The sequence below is a fragment of the Lontra canadensis genome, unplaced genomic scaffold (assembly GCF_010015895.1).
Source record: "Lontra canadensis isolate GAN:19392208 unplaced genomic scaffold, GSC_riverotter_1.0 scaffold4, whole genome shotgun sequence".
In the NCBI taxonomy this organism is placed as follows: Eukaryota; Metazoa; Chordata; class Mammalia; order Carnivora; family Mustelidae; genus Lontra; species Lontra canadensis.
Window position 1 is genome coordinate 39,046,372 of NW_022630998.1, and position 16,247 is coordinate 39,062,618.

A 16,247-nucleotide genomic window follows, 5' to 3' on the forward strand; every position below is an offset into this window, starting at 1 on the left:
TGGCAATCCTACACAAATTACTTAATACTCATTTGGTTCATTTCCCCAGCTATACAGCAACTAAAGACCATGGTCCTCTCAGCTTCTAGAAGTGAAACATTTTGTTGATTATAAACAGTCTGGTCATATTCCACACATAAAAGCAAGATTTTCTTCTTTATACTTGCTACTGAAAGCTCTCCAAGCCTTTAGTGAAACTTGTATTCAACTCAAGTGTTCAAATGTAGTTATGGGACTACTAAGTTACATGTCATTTGATTCTTTCTGCAAATACTTGGGCTCTTGTATCAGGGCACTTCTTACAGAAGTCACATTCAATAGCAAGAACAATTTTTAGTTGAAAATGTCAGAAAATGTTTTATCATAACTTGGGTTTCTACCCAACAGAAGTCTTTACCCATTAACCCTGTAAAACTCTAACAGAGATGATGTAAAGCATTATTCAACTAAAAATCCAATGCCTGGGTGGCTCAGTCCATTGGGCTTCGGACTCTTGGTTTTGGCTCAGGTCATGAATCAGGGTCATGAGATTCAGCCCTGCAAAGGTCAGGGTCTGCACTCAGAGTGGAGTCAGCTTGAGAATCTTTCCCCCTCCTTCTCCCTCTTCCTCTGCTCCTCCCCACTGCTTGTGAATGCTCTCAATCTCTCCCTCTCTCTCAAATAAATAAAATCTTAAAAAAAAAAAAAAAATCCAATGGAGCATTCTAATTCCTGTTCTGCAGTACCTGTGGTCAATGAGCCACTGTTAAATGCTCTCTTCCTAAATTAAGTCTCATAATATTTTCTAATAATGGTTAAACAAGTAGCATTTTATGAGCTTAAATAAACTCTTTTTGAAACACATCAGGGCTCTTTAGATCATGCCCATATACTTCCAACTGAACTCTATCACAAAAGAAATTAACCAAGTATTTTATTTTGCATTTCTAAACAATCAGCACCAATAACTCTAAAGACATATAATTTATGCCAAAGGCTGGAAAGTTTTACATACAAAGTTTTTGGTGGTTTTTTTTTTTTAAGGTTTTATTTATTTGATGGAAAGAGAGAGAGATCACAAGTAGGCAGAGAGGTAGGCAGAGAAAGAGGGGGAAGCAGGCTTCCCGCTGAGCAGAAAGCCCAATGCGGGACTTGATCCCAAGACCCTGAGATCATGATCTGTGCCGAAGGCAGAGGCTTAACCCACTGACCCACCCAGGCGCCCAGGTTTTACATACAAAGTTTAAATATCTTCACTTTTCTTGCCTTTTCTTCAGTCCTAAAGCTCATCAGGGTGACGTATTAAACCCGATCCACTACTACAAAGAATTATAATGCAGATCTAGAAAGTTAAAATCATCCTTTTGATAGAAGGCTCATTGCCTCTGATCTTTATATTTGACTTATTTGTCCACTTCAAACAGGAAATTTCAGATTTTTCCATGCACTGCTTGAGAAGCACTGTAGTATACAGAGCTTAAGAGCACAAACCCAAGGGACACCTGGTTGGCTCAGTTGGTTAAGCATCTGCCTTCAGTTCACCACATCAAGAGCTACTTGCTAAGCAGGGGGCCCTCTGACCATGCATGCGCACTCTCTCTCTAGCTCTCTGACAAATAAATAAAACCTTAAAAAAAAAAAAAAAAAGAGTGCAAACCCCAGAATTTCTCTGCCTGACTTTGCATTCCTGTCCAGCCATTTATTGGTCAGAGAAAGAATAATTAACCATGGGGTAGTTATGAGGATAAAATAGCCAAGTTTCAAAAAAAAAACCACCACCAACAAAAAAAACCCACCAAATCCCAAACCAAAAAACCTCTATCTAAAAAAAGACAATTAAATGTAATATAAAACCTGGGCTGGATCCTGTACTAGAGGAAAAAATGTTATGAAGAATGTTACTAAGGAGCAGTTTGCTGGCTCAGTTGGTTAAGCACCCAACTCTTGATTTTGACTAAGGTCATGATCTCTGGGTCGTGAGAATAAGCCTCACATTGGGTTCCACGCTCATGATGCAGGGAGATTGCTGGAGATTCTTTCTCTCTCTCCCTCCCTCCCCCTGCTTGTGCATGCTCTCTTGCTCTAAAATAGGTAAATAAATAAATAAGTCTTTATTTTAAAAAAAAAAAAGTTACTGGATCAAGTGACAAAACTGTAACACAGAATGTAAAAAACTTAAATTTCCTCTATTTGATAACTATATGTGGTTTCAGAAGTGAACATCCTGGCTTCTAAGATATACACGTTAAAGTACTGAAGGGATAGAGGCAAGATGTATGAAACCTACTCTCAAATGATCAAAGGAAAGTTGTGTGTGTGGGGGGGGGGGTAGTGAGAGAAAAGAATGTGGCAAAATGTAAACAACTGGTGAATCCAGGTAAGGTGTATTTGGGAACTGTCTGAATTATTCCCACAATTTTCCTCTATGTTAGAATTATTTTAAAATAGTATCTTTAAAAAAACAGCTTTGACTCAAATCCCCTCCACTATTACTCAATTTCTCCACTTCCTTCCATTCACAGAAACATCTTTTTTTTTTTAAAGATTTTTAAAAATTTATTTATTTGACAGAGATCACAAGTAGGCAGAGAGGCAGGCAGAGAGATAGGGAATAGCAGGCTCCCTGCTGAGCAGAGAGCCCAATGCGGGATTTGATCCCAGGACCCTGAGATCATGACCTGAGCCACCCACGCGCCCTTCACAGAAACATCTTGAAAGTTCTCTACAGTCATCATCTCCCCATCTTCACTCCAGTGAGACTGAGATTTCCTTGTTGCCAAACCCAGTGATTTCTTCCTGGCGTTAACACCATTCCTCCACAGTGCTGAACACAAGCAACCGCTCTTTTCCTTCCTAGCCTCACATCTCACTGGTTTTCTTTTTACTTCATTGGCTGCTCTTTCGTCAGTCTCCTTTGCTGGCCCCCTATTTCTAAATACCCAAGGTCCCTTTCTTTTCTCTGTCTGTATAATCTTCATTTAGTCTGTGTCACTGAATAGCACTCTGAACTCCACACTTAAGCATCGACACTTTACAAGACATACTCCTTTGTCTGTGAAATGGGCATCTTAAACTTTGTTGGCTAAACCACAATTCTTGATACTTCTCCTCATCCCATTCATATCTGCTTCTGCTCTAGTTGCCTATGTCACTAAGTGTTCATCCAGTTGTTCAGGCCTTTCCTTTATGTTCCACATCCAAATCAACAGTCAGTGCTATCAAGTTTTACCCTAAAATATACTCTGAATCTGACCAATTCTCACCTCCTGCAGGCTACCCTAAGTCGAGGTATGTAAGATATACTAGCATGTTCTACAAGGGAATGTTCTACTAAAATGGGTTTTCCTTGCCTTTCTGTTTTGTCCCCTTACAGCCCATTCTCTGAGATGAAGCAGCAAAAATGATGTCAAAGCTGCAATTAAATCAAGTCTTCCAAAAATCAAAACTTTTCAATAGTTTCTCATCACACTTAAAATAAAACCTCACATTCTTAGCACAGCCTATAAGACTGTACCTACAGAGACTAAGTAAATAAATAAATAATTACAAAACCCCTTTCAAAATATGCCTTCGCTTTCCTATTCATTATATATAGCTCTACTTCATTACTAATTGCAATATGAGTTACTGAACACTTAACCTATTTATAATTTTGTACTATTATAAGCAATTCATTCATTTAACAAATATTTACTGAATGCCTACTATATTCTAGGCACTGTTCTAGCTGCTGCAGATAGAGCAATAAATAAAACAAAAGATCTCTGCCCTCTTGGAGCTTACATTTGTGTGGGAGGAGAAAGACAATAAACAGAATATACAATGCAAACTGCGTCTGCAAAGGGCCAGGTAAGTAAATGTTCCAGGTTTTGCAAGTCACATGTTATATATTATCGATTTTTGTTTTACAACACTTTAAAATGTAAAAACTGTTCTTAGCTCATAGGCTGTACAAAAACAGGCCAGAGGGCAGTGGGGCTCTAGCTTGCTGACCCCTGATATAGCATTATAGAAGGGTATGTATTATGCAAAAAATAAAAAGAGAATCCAGAATAAGGGGGATGAGAGAGGGTAGGATGCAGTATTAAAACGGGTGTTTAGAGGAGGAAAGACCTGACCAAAGAACAGAAGGTAAGGCCAGTAAGCCAAGTAGATATTTGGGGAAAGGAGATTCCAGACAACTGAATCAGCTAAAGCAAAGGTCCTAAGTAGGAACATGACTGATATGTTTTTGATATAGCAAGGTGGCCAGTGAGCAAGGAGGGAACTGGTAACAGGAAATAAGGTCAAGGAGGTAAGGAGAAAGGGGAGTGGGTTGGGCAGATCACAGAGCCTTTGTGGGCCACTGTAAGCACTAGATTTTCTAATCAAAAGAAGGGCCAATGCAGTGCTCTGAATGAAGAAGCGATAGGGTCTGTCTTAATTGAAAAAGGCTAGTTCTCACCCCTATATTGAGAAAAGGCTGTTGGAACAGACTACGGTAGAATGGGGAGACCAGAGAGTAACCTATTTAAACAGTATTTATGACAGCAGTAGCTTGGACCAAGTTGGTAGTACTGGAGAAGGCAAGGCACAGTAAAATTCTGGATGTATTTTGATGCATAGAAAAGAACAGTCTGTCCTGAAAGAACAGATATGAAGAGTCAAAGAAAAAGCAAAGTCAAGGATAATGCTAAGATTTTAGCCTGAGCAATGGGAGGGATGAGCTACAACCGACAGAAATGGGGAAAATCTGTATGTAAAGTAGGCACTGGGGAGGAAGTTTAGGTTAGTTTTGGACATGCTGAGTTTGTTGTACATTATTAGACATTTAGGTAGAGAGGATGAATAGGGAGCTGAACATGTGAGACCGGAATCAGAGAGAAGAGCTGAAGATTTAATTTTGCCTGTTGCCTGTATTTAAATGGCATAAAAGCCAAGAGGCTGAATTAAATAACCAATGATAGGAAAAACAAAGAATAGAAAACAAAAAGCAAGGACCAAGCCCTGGGGTTCTCCAACATAAGTCTGTGAGAAAAGGAAAGGAAAATTACAAGAGGCCAGGACAGAGGTAGAAGATAAGCAGGGGTGTGTGGTATACTGAAAAGCAAAGAAGAAAGTGTTGCCAGGATAAGGGAACAAACAGCTCTGTCAAATGTTGCTGATAGGCCAAGTAAGATGAACAGAATCAATGGCATATGGCATTTGATAACATGGAAGTTACTGGAGAACAGAAGCTGCTCCGGCAGGAATGCTACAGACAAAAGCCGAACTGCAATGGGTTTAGGAGAGTACATGGGAGGGTAAAATTTGGCATACCAAGTGTAGAAAAAAGTCTTTTGAGGAATAATGCTGCAAAAAGAAACCTGAAAAATGAGGAAACTGGGTGAAAAGTGAATCAAGGTATTTTGTTGTTTTGTTTTTCGCTTTTTAAATAATGGGAAAAATAACAGCATGCCTGTTTGCTGATAGAAATAATTCAATAAAGACGACATGGCATACGAGAAGCTGAATCAATGTCTTTGAGCACATTAGAGAGGATGGGATCTAGTACAAAAGCCTTTGTGGGACACTTTGAAGAGTCAGAGAAAAACCACAGTCAAGTATAACTAAGATTTTAGCCCAAGCCACAAGAAGGATGGAGTTGCCACTGACAGAAATGGGGGATTTGGGGTCATAGTAGAACACATAAAATTGTAACTACAGAAGGACTGCAGTTACTAACAAGGCAAGGGGGCATCACGATGGGAGTGAGTAACTGAGACAGGCTAGACAAGTCTGGGAGGAAAGGTCTAGGAATGAGAGGACAGGGTACTGGAAAGATTAGTTATGTGTATTCTTTTCAATTTCATTATAAAGACAGGCAGTCTGAAGAAAGGGCAATGAGGCTGGAGCTAAAATAACTAAAGAACGAAGAGGAATGACCTGGAAGTCACCGATATCAATTATGCTATCAATAGTTGGTAACAATCATAAGGGGTAATGGATTACATAATCTGAGGATTTTGAGAGAGAAGGGAGGGAGAACAGTCCAAAAGCAGCCAAGAGATGCATAGCAGACACCCTTCTCACCTCCAGAAATAGTGATAGGGAGAGTTACAGGAAAGGAAAAAACAAAACAAAACAAAACCAAAAAACAGCCACAGCCACACAGTACAAAAGTCAGGTTTCCATATGAGCAAGAAAGTGAAGGGAATTTTTAAGAATATATTGAGGTTGGACTTTGCAGATGTTGGACTGTACCAGTGGGAGCAGTAGAAGGGTATAAAGAGTTAGAAGAGTTTGGGTTGTTCGTTTGTTTTAAGATTTATTTATTTGAGAGAGAGAAAGAGGTGGGTGGAGAAGATTCCTCAAGCAAGCAGACTCACTGCTGAGAGCAGAGCCCAACATGGGGCTCGATCCCAGGATCCTGAGATCATGATCTGAGTCAAAAGCAAGAGTCGGATACTTAACGGAATGAGCCACCTGCGTGCCCCTGCTTTTTGTTTGCTTTTAAAAGATAAATACAGGGGTGCCTTGGTGGCTCAGAGGGTTAAGCCTCTGCTTTCAGCTCAGGTCATGATCCCAGGGTCCTGCGATCAAGCCCCACATCAGGCTCTCTGCTCAGCAGGGAGCCTGCTTCTCCCTCTCTCTGCCTGCTTCTCTCTCTCTCTGCCTGCTTCTCTGCTTACTTGTGATCTCTATCAAGCAAATGAATGAAATCTTAAAAAAAAAAAAAAAAAAGACAAATACAGACCATTTTATGAATGTGTGGATGATGAAAGGTGACCTGAAAGTCTGGAGGTTCTGTGGCTACTGAGAGATCCTTGAACACAAATGTCTCCTGATACACCCACATGCTTCTCTGAGAAATGGAAATCGCTGGGTCAAAGTGTTTTTGCTTGAAAATTAACATGGCTTTACTGATTTATTTAATGTCCAAGTTTCGGTACAACCCTGCCAATACATACTAGCAAAACTTTCTCACTTTTGCAAATATAATGGGAAACAAAATTTTCACCATTTTACTTTGCACTTCCCTCCTGGTGGGGGAGAGCATTATTTCATGTTAGCTCTCTGTATTTCCTCTGTGATTCCGGCCATTTAAGAAATTGAGTTGTCTTTTCCTAATGGTTTATAGTGCTTAGAAAGAAACTGGTTTTGGTTTTTTGTTTCTTGTTTTTTAAGGTTCTATTTATTTACTTAGAGAGAGAGAGAGAGAGCGCACATGAGAAGGGAGAGGGTCAGCGAGAGAAGCGGACTCCCTTGTTGAGCAGGGAGCCTGATTCAGGACTCGACCTTAGGACTCCAGGATCATGACCTGAGTTGAAGGCAGTCGCTTAACCAACTCAGTCACCCAGGCACCCTGTTTTTCTATTTTATTCCATTCCTAAATGTTCACACAAATCAGTGTTGTGAATTTCTTGTTTCAAATATTCCAATGGCTCATGCTAGGCCCAGTAGGTTATTTCCTCCTCAAATCCCTCTACTATTTATTAGAGATAATTAAGACCCAGGAGTCAAATTGGTCAAACCCTTTAGTTTCTGTACTGTCCCTGTTTTTGTACTACATTTGAGATGGTATGGCTCACAAAGCGGAAAATATTTAGTATTTAGTTCTCTACAGAAAAGTTTGTGGATTCCTGGTCTGTACCTTTTAGGGCCCCTGAACTACTGGGAGATTCGGGAACACAGTAGGTCCTTAGCTGACATAGTCTCTGAAATGCTGCTCCTATTCTCCTGAAATGCCGCTCCTATTCTCCTGAAATGCCTAAGTCACTTCTCCCACTCTCCACTTGGAACCTATTACTAGTCCTGCTGGATACCTCCAGATTTATACCATAAAAGCTGTAACTACATTTTGTTGTACTTTTTCATTTACTTCTCTCTCTCCAGTAGTATTTAAATCTCTTAATGAAAAGGGACAATCTCAGCACTAATAAATGTTTAGCAAATGAATAAATGGCCACATTATAAATCCATCATAATTTGCCATCTTTCTCATCATTTTCCTGTTTTCTTATGCTCTAGCCAAAACTTTTTTAATTTTTACTTAAGTATTTTTCAAAAACATTATTTTTAATGGCAGCATATTAATTTTATGACTTTTTCTTTACAGTTTTGGTGAATACCACCTATTTCTAATCATTCATGTGTATCTATTTAGAATGTTCACAATTTTGTGAAGTATTTCTCTGATTTAATTCCCTCCTTAGTAAAGACAAGAGCAATGAAATCTTTGTTTTTCTGAGATGATCCTTTTTATCTATGGCAACCACTTCTGCACCTGAGGACTAAGGGGCTTTGCCAAATATTATTTTACTAATTAATGGCTTCAGAGTACTTCAAAGTCAACTATAAAATCCAGTTAAATTTTTTTCCCTTTAGTTTTCAGTATATAATTTCCAACAGCTTGTGGGTAATCTTATTCTCCTTAACTGAAATATCTCTATGATTTTTTTTTTGTTGTTGTTATTTCTCTATTAAGACCTTAGCTAAGTTTGAAAGGGGTTTTTACTAAACTATTTTTCAATTTGGTTACTTAATAGGCCATTGTCACTTCTTACATAGACGCCCCAAATCTGATGGGATTTTTTTCTACCCTATTTGTGTTGAGCTAGTTACTGAGAGTGTTTCCCCACAAATCATTTTAGAAATTAGCTTTAAATACTCATTACCAATTACATCTCATTCACGTAAGGGTATTTTTTCCCTTTGTAAATATATGCAGATACTTAAGCCATGTCTGGTTTATGTCATTTACCCATTCATTACTTCCAGGTCAAATTTTACTATCTTTGTAATATGGTCTACGATCTACAATTAGTAGCTCCATTAAATTATAGTAAATTATAAAATTCATTATAAGGTTCTGTATTCATTTGATATATGTATTCATTATGAGATTCCAAATATGTATATTATCTAAAATTTTACAAATAAAGGACATAAGCTTTGCAACCAGGCAGATCTATATTCAGATTCACCTTGAAAACTCTGGAAGTACTCACCTATCTATAGGTAACTGCCATGCATAATACAGGGCTATGATAAGGAGCAGAATGTATGTAAAAGTAACAATGGATGATAAATGCCTACAAATAATGCCTTGCATATTACACGGAAAAAATGTTAATTTACTCCCTCTTCTTTCCCATCTCAAGCAATAATAAGGTCAATAAATGCTGTGCTCCTCAATTTATCTTAAGCCCATTATTAAATTCCCTTAATTAAAAGCAAAATGGGAATATGGACCATGAGCTTTGGATGTTCATATATTCCAACCCAATATTTTCACTTTGAAGGATCTATCTTAATGAAATAATCTAAAACCCAGAAATTTTTTCATGTACAAGGATGTTCAGTGTAGTGTTTCTTAGAACTGCAAAAAAAAAAAAAAAAAAAAAAAATCAGAAACTTGCCAATTGTCCAATAGGAAAATGTTTAATCATGAGAAAGTCCCATTATGCGGTCATTTTCAAAGATGCTGACAAAATAATTAATAGCATGAGAAACTGCTTATGATGCTACATGAAAAAAGCAGAATGCAAAGTTATTCATATAGTAAAGTCTCAACTATGTAAAAATCAAATAAACTGAGAAAAAATACTGGAAGAAAATGTATCAGAGGGTTCACAGCAGTTATCTCATAATCTAGATACTAGTGATTATAATTTTATGAGTTGTTTTCTAACATATTAATGATCATTATGATGATAACAGCAGTTATTATTTATGGGGTGTCTACTACATCAGGCCCAGTTCTAAGAGCATACTCATTTAATCCTCACAGAATTGTGAGATGAGAAAATCTGAGGCACAGTGAGATTAAATAATTTGCTCAAATTCACACCTAATTTCAGAAGGTACCACGATCTGAATCCAAAAAGTCTGGCTCTAGAGCTCCTATTCCTAACTGCAACGTTCAAAGATTTGCTTTGCTTTTAAATTTTAACCATTAAAAAGGCACATGTCAACTCAAATCCTACGGTCTTTCAGTTACCAGCTTTCTTTTAGCTTTAGGCATTCCTTCAGTTCTGAAATCAAATAACTGCTCTGCATCAGGTGTCATTTTGGAGTTAAGACGTAGCCACCATTCCTCTATAGGTTCTATGTACTCCAGAAACTTCCAAGACAAATCTGCATCCCTATTTCCTATTCCATTATCTAATTTAACCACTAAGACTCATTTAACCATTCTTAGTTATTACACCTACTTTCAGTACTTCCAAAGAATTCTAGTAAGGAGGTCCAGAGTTAACCAAAGTTTCTAGGAGCATACCTACACCCATCCATATAACTACAAATCTAGTTACCAGCCTTACAGACATCCATCTTCCATCATAAAGTTCACTCACCCTGTGACCTAGGAGACATCCCTCACCTGCCAACTCTCACTGGATATCTACCATAGGATTGGATGAATGGGACCAACTGAGAAAGATTTGGGGAATTTTTTTTGTCTCTGATCCCTATTTTTGAAAATGGCATTATTCTCTACTGTTTTTGAAAACAATTATCAGTTAATCAATCACTTTGATTCTTTCAGCTTTCTCACCCTTTTGCTGGTAAACCCAATTGATATTTTGGAACAAGAACTTTTGGGCACCAATATATGTATTCAATATCAATCCCAGGAAGAAATATTCACAACTTATACCCTCGGCAATAAAAACAACTCCCACTTAATTGCTGTGCTCCTCTCTGCATTTTACACTTGATAAATCTATTTCATGACCTATGTCACATGTTTTGCCTTCCTTTATTAACCAAATTTCTTTTCTTAAAAACAGTTATTTGCAGAATCCAACATGGATAAAAGCCAGCAATTCTTCTAAAGAAAGTACATTTACATTTCAATGCAGTTCATTTACAGTATTTAGAAAAACTGAGTTCATGTGAAGGCTTTAACATTATACAAAAAAGAAAAATTGGTCATAAAAACAATGAATACAGTATCAAATGTTGATAATAGAAATATGTACAACCAGGATCATATATATTTTTGCTAAAATCTTATTCTGCTCATAATATATAATGGTAATAAGCTTGATTACTTTGAAAGATTTTTACAGATATTTCAGCAGAAGGAATTTAATAATTCCCTGAGTACCTAGGGCAAAAATGTAACTGATCAAGGCTGATCGAGGTGGAGGCCCCTTATAGGAAAAAGAAAACGGAGCACTAATAGTTCATCAGGCTAACATTAAATTAGGTGAAGTAAAAACCGGACTGCTAAACTGTTATGCATTTATGACTACAGATGCGGAGGATCTGCACCTTTGAACTACAATCCCCTTTTTGCGGCTACAAGTTTTCAACTCGGTGGAGACATTCTCTAAGAATGGTGTGCAGAGTAGGATAAAAGGAGAAAACATAACTTTTTCCAAAAAAAAGGAATGCGTCCCTTTTTCACTAAGTATAACTTATTTGCCATTCAAATAGGAAAGCTCTGATGTAACAGGGAAACTTAAAATCCGAAAGGTACTTTTGTTATCCTAAAAATGAGTAGATCAGGATAGCCATCTTATAATCTCACATTTCCAAATAGCTATTAGGCCATACAAACTTAAAAAAAAAATCTTTAGGCTGAAAAATAAAGTACTATTTATAATCTCATCACTGAAGTCAAAACTGTTTCAGGGCAGGACTGTTATTAAGCTTCTTAATACAACTGTCAAAATCAATTTGTGGACAGCCGCCAAGTTCAAATTTCTACATCTGTTGATGGACCAAAGTGATTAGTGATCGTTAAGATAACGGACTTAAAGGCTAAGCAATCTTTGCAACATCCAGTTGGTTTTTACAGCCGGTAGACAAACAATCGATCATTTTTAAAGGAAGGAAGCCGTTTCTTTTTAATCGTGGTAGCCGGTCTGCTCCTCAGCAGCTGTTCCCTGTTCCGTGTTCGCGTGGGAGAAGTACAAAAGGGTGGAAGTGCAAAAAACAAACCCACGCGAAGCCCGTACAAACCTTAAAATTATGTAAACATGTCGTGAGGCCAAGAGGCCCCAAGGGGCAAAAAGAGCCCAGAGAAAGAGATCAGCCAGCTGAGTGTGGAGGCGAAGGTGTGTGCGGGCCCGGGACGCCAGGGCAGAGAGGGCCGGGCGGGGACAAAGACGGGCCATCGGGGCAGCGCCCGGCAGTGCCCCCAAAGCGCTCAGAACCGGCGGGAAGCAGCCGTCCTGGGGTAGCGACTGCGACACCAGGGCCCTCAAACGCCGCGTCTAACAAAAAAGCGTCCCGACGAGAAGGCTCTCCTCTTCGCACCGCCCCCACAGGGCCCAGGCCCTGACCTCGGACACCTGAGGAGCGCTGCCCGACCCCTGCCAGTGTCCCGCAGGACGCCCCGGCCGGCAGCTGTTGGGCTTAGAACCGCGCCGCCGCCGCCGCCGGGCTCCAAACGGCCGAGAGGGCGGCGGGTCGGGTGCCTCTCCTCGCAGCCCGTCAGGCAGCTTCGGAACAGCTGGCCTCCGCTCCCGCCCTCCAGTCTGGGGCCGCGCACCCTCAACGCCACCTACCCGGTCCCACACCATCCCAGAGGCCTCCGGCGCTCGGGCCCTCTGCCGTAGCGGCGCTGCCTCCCGTCCGAGGCCTGAAATGGCTGCGGAACAAAGAGAATCTGGGCTCCGGCGAGCGCGGGTCCGATTGGCCGGGGGGCGGGGCCCGCCTCGGGAACGTTCGGCGGCGGTCGCCTAGGCAACGGCGGCGCGGCTGGGAAAAGCAGGGCCTGGGCCTGCGAGGCCTGCGGACCTGCGCAGAGCGGCGCGCGGCTGTGGTTGCTCAAGCCGCGCTACCGCCGGCTGTTCAGCGCGGTGAGGACTCGACCAAAATGGCCCTGGAAGTGTGGATGCTTGGGGCCTGTCCAGGGCCTCCTAGCATGACGACCCTACGCCAGCGAACTTCCGTACCCCAGGAGAATCGCCCAAGTGACAGCCCTACCCCGGGAGCCTACTTAACACGGAGCATGCCACCAGTCCCCAATAATACAGTTCCAAAGTCGCCGGTAAAAATAAACAAACAAACAAACAAACAAACGACTTCAGTAGATGGATATGGGCAGAAGGCTGCTTGCTAATGTTGCGTGATTGACTTTTGAGGTCTACTGCACCTAGCATGTCAACTGCTGTGTATGTTAAAATTAATGCGTTTATAAAATTTTTACTTGTCCTAGTGTGTATTCAAATAAAACTAGTTTCTTTCTCTTAGAAATAACAAGCCTTTCTCTCCGTAAGCAGCCATCACGAGAAATTAAAATGTCTTCGGTTTTCTGAACAGAACATAATTCAAAATGGGAGGGGTGCCTATTTTTATACTCAATTATGATAATGGTAATAATTGGTAAATAACAGTTCCCTTACCCACATTATTCTTATATATAAATGGACTATATGTGAATATTTTTTATTTGCATAGCTGGATAATCATTATATCCTACGGTGATGATGCCGCTGATAATATTCTTCCTCATAAGATCAACTTGTGTAAAATGCCGGCAGTTTCGACTATCCTATTTGCAAGTGCTGTGTATATCACGTTTTGAAAATGTGTAGCAGTTGTTGTCTTCCAGGCATAGTCTAGGTAAAAGTACAGTACTGGTACTAGAAAGTTTCTTAAATTTATATTGGTGTAGGTTATTTGTTCACAAACCTGCTAATAATTTCCATTTGCAACAAGTCATTTTACAAAACAGTTTATTTCACTTAAATTTTGAGTATAGGACTATTTTTATCATTAGGAAATGGGACATAGTAAGAAAAATATTTTAAATAACTAAAATGCTCATAATTATGAACCCACCATTCCTAATGTTAATTTGATAGCACTTGGTTACAGGAGCATGAAGCAAAAAGAGATCTCTAAATGGGAACAGATTGCAAGAAAAAATACTTAATGCAAACATTCTGAAATGGTTGTTTAGTGTATCTGCAAGAACATTTATCCAGAATATGTGTATTTATCCAAATAACAAAAAGGGCTTATTTCTGCATTTGAAAAGTCCCACTGTGGGACTTTGGGACATCAAGGGAGCCCTGATCTGTACAAATCAGTTGTGTGGTATCTGCATTTTACTTTGCTAAAGAAATGTAATAGGAATTCAAATAATGATGGATGTAAAGAACTACTGACAAAGCAATTACTCAGGAATTCACCTGAATAATACTTTGGATTATTATATATAATAATTGAAATTAACTTAAGAAAATGAAGTATTGTTTGGTGTATGTAAAAGGATTTATTGACCAAAATCTTTTGAAAGAAAAAATATTGATTATCAAATGTTGTGAAATTGAGACTGAGTAAATTACTGTACATACTTCTATGAAATTTAAATGAAAGCGAATTAAAAATTTAGTATGAAATAGTTCTGCATTGAATGAAGAGAAGATTCTATGTAAAGCATTTTTGTCTCTACCTTCTAGGTTAAATTAAAAATAGATGTTTTAAACAGTAGATCTTCTTACCATTAACAAGGGTTTATTAACATGGCTTATTTTATTTTTTCTGTTATTTGTTTACCCTTTGCATACTTTGCACATGAAATAGCAGCTATTCAGTAATATTTTCTCTTTATGCCCAAATACAAAGCAGCAGAACTCCTGCAGTAAAACTTTGTCAGTATTTTTTAATGACATATACTTAAGTTAAAAGCGGTAAATAACTTAAATTTTTAACCCCCAAATCTAGTACACATACCCTATATTTAAAATTTCTGCATTAGTTTTCTTAGGTGAAAAAAATTGACAAAGATAAAAATAAACAATGGTAGAAATTATAAAATACTATTAAGGGAGAAACATACCTATAAACTTTACCCTTGGAAGAAAAAGATGCTTACTCTGTCAATGCAGCATTGTCAAAACAAGCATGAAGCTGGGAGGCAGAGGGCCTATATGCAGATGCTAGCTTTACCACTTATGAATGCTTCCCATTCAGCCTTTTTGAGCTTCACCTGTCTTAAGCGGGATTAAATAAGATAAAGTATATTAAGAGCTCATTAGCAGAGTGCTTGGCAGATAGTTAAAGGACAATGAAAGATAGTATTACTAGGTATTAATATACATAAAAGAACAGATGTTTGAGAAGGAGGAGTGGTGATTGAAAAAAATTATAGGTTTGGAAATCTAGAAATTGTTAAGTATCTTTAATAGGAAATTGTTCGTGAATATATAGATACACAGTAAAAGAAGTGAAATAATCTTTTACATACCGGCAATCTTTTAAAATAGAATACTTCTGGAAATATTCCCGTCGTATACTTTGGGAAAGATGTGGGAATTCTCATTATAATCTTTAATACTAGACAGTTTCAGGAATCGCCTTCCATTGCAGTATCTTCAGATCGGCATTAAGGAAAAAAAAATTTTTTAAAGTAATTATTTAGAAGAATTTAATTCAAATTTTGAAAGAGAACAGTTATTTACGTATTCAGAAATGTGTAAATAATCTAGAGCCATTTTTCATTTAAAGCAAACCCACTATACTGTTTGAATGTACAAAAAAGATAAATTAGAGAGTTATTATTATCTGGGAAAGGATTAACTTCAAAGTTCCCTCAACTATTAATGTCTCTCAGTGATTAAAATATGAGTCTATTTATAAAAAGGTCTACTTAGACTTCTACTTCTGGGAAGATGAAGTAGACCTACTTTTCCCTATTCCTCCTAGTAAGTACAATTATGTGCCCCTAAACATTACATGTAAAACAAACATATGAAGACTCTGAAAGATGGAGAGAAGACAGACCAGCAAGGACCTCAAGACCTAAGCAACAACATAAGGAGTAGTTCCCTGGGTTTTTTGGTGTGTGTTTGTTTTGGTTTTTTGCCTCCTCTACCTCAGACTTAAAATTGAAGGAGTTGGCAACCTGAAAATTTCAGTGGTTCAGACAAAGAAATCCCCAACAAAATAATGTTCACTTTAGCTGAAGAACGAGAAAAGAGGCAATACAACAGATTTAAAAAAAAACAAAAATAAAAACAAAAACAAACAAAAAAACGAACAAACAAACAAAAGCCATTTAGACAATAACCAATAAAACTAAAGAAAAGCAAACTACAGGAAAAAATCATGACCACTCCTCCTCATCCCTCACACAAGTCAGCAAAGGTTTAGTGGAAAGCCTGGACTTCTTCATTCACCAGACTGTAAAAAGGTGCCTCAACCCCATCTCCCATCCTATGGTGTCAAAGAAGTTAGGTAGACAGCCAGGACTTTCTTTCCACTGGCCGGTAATGAGAGAGAGAGAGAGAGACAGACAGACAGACAGACAAACTTGGGTGTCTATGGAGGCCAAGTGCAGAACTTAG

General features: G+C 38.6%; 1 protein-coding gene across 1 annotated transcript in view; it reads right to left on the bottom strand.

Annotated features, from left to right (window-relative positions):
- The window catches only part of TNPO1 (transportin 1), an 87,507-nt gene extending 74,925 nt beyond the window's left edge, over window positions 1–12,582 (bottom strand). Inside the window, exon 1 of the mRNA XM_032848712.1 lies at window positions 12,459–12,582. Within this exon, the coding sequence (XP_032704603.1) occupies window positions 12,459–12,473 (15 nt within the window). The 5' untranslated portion in view covers window positions 12,474–12,582. The remainder of the gene's footprint in view (window positions 1–12,458) is intronic.
- Between the last annotated feature and the right edge of the window lie 3,665 nt (window positions 12,583–16,247).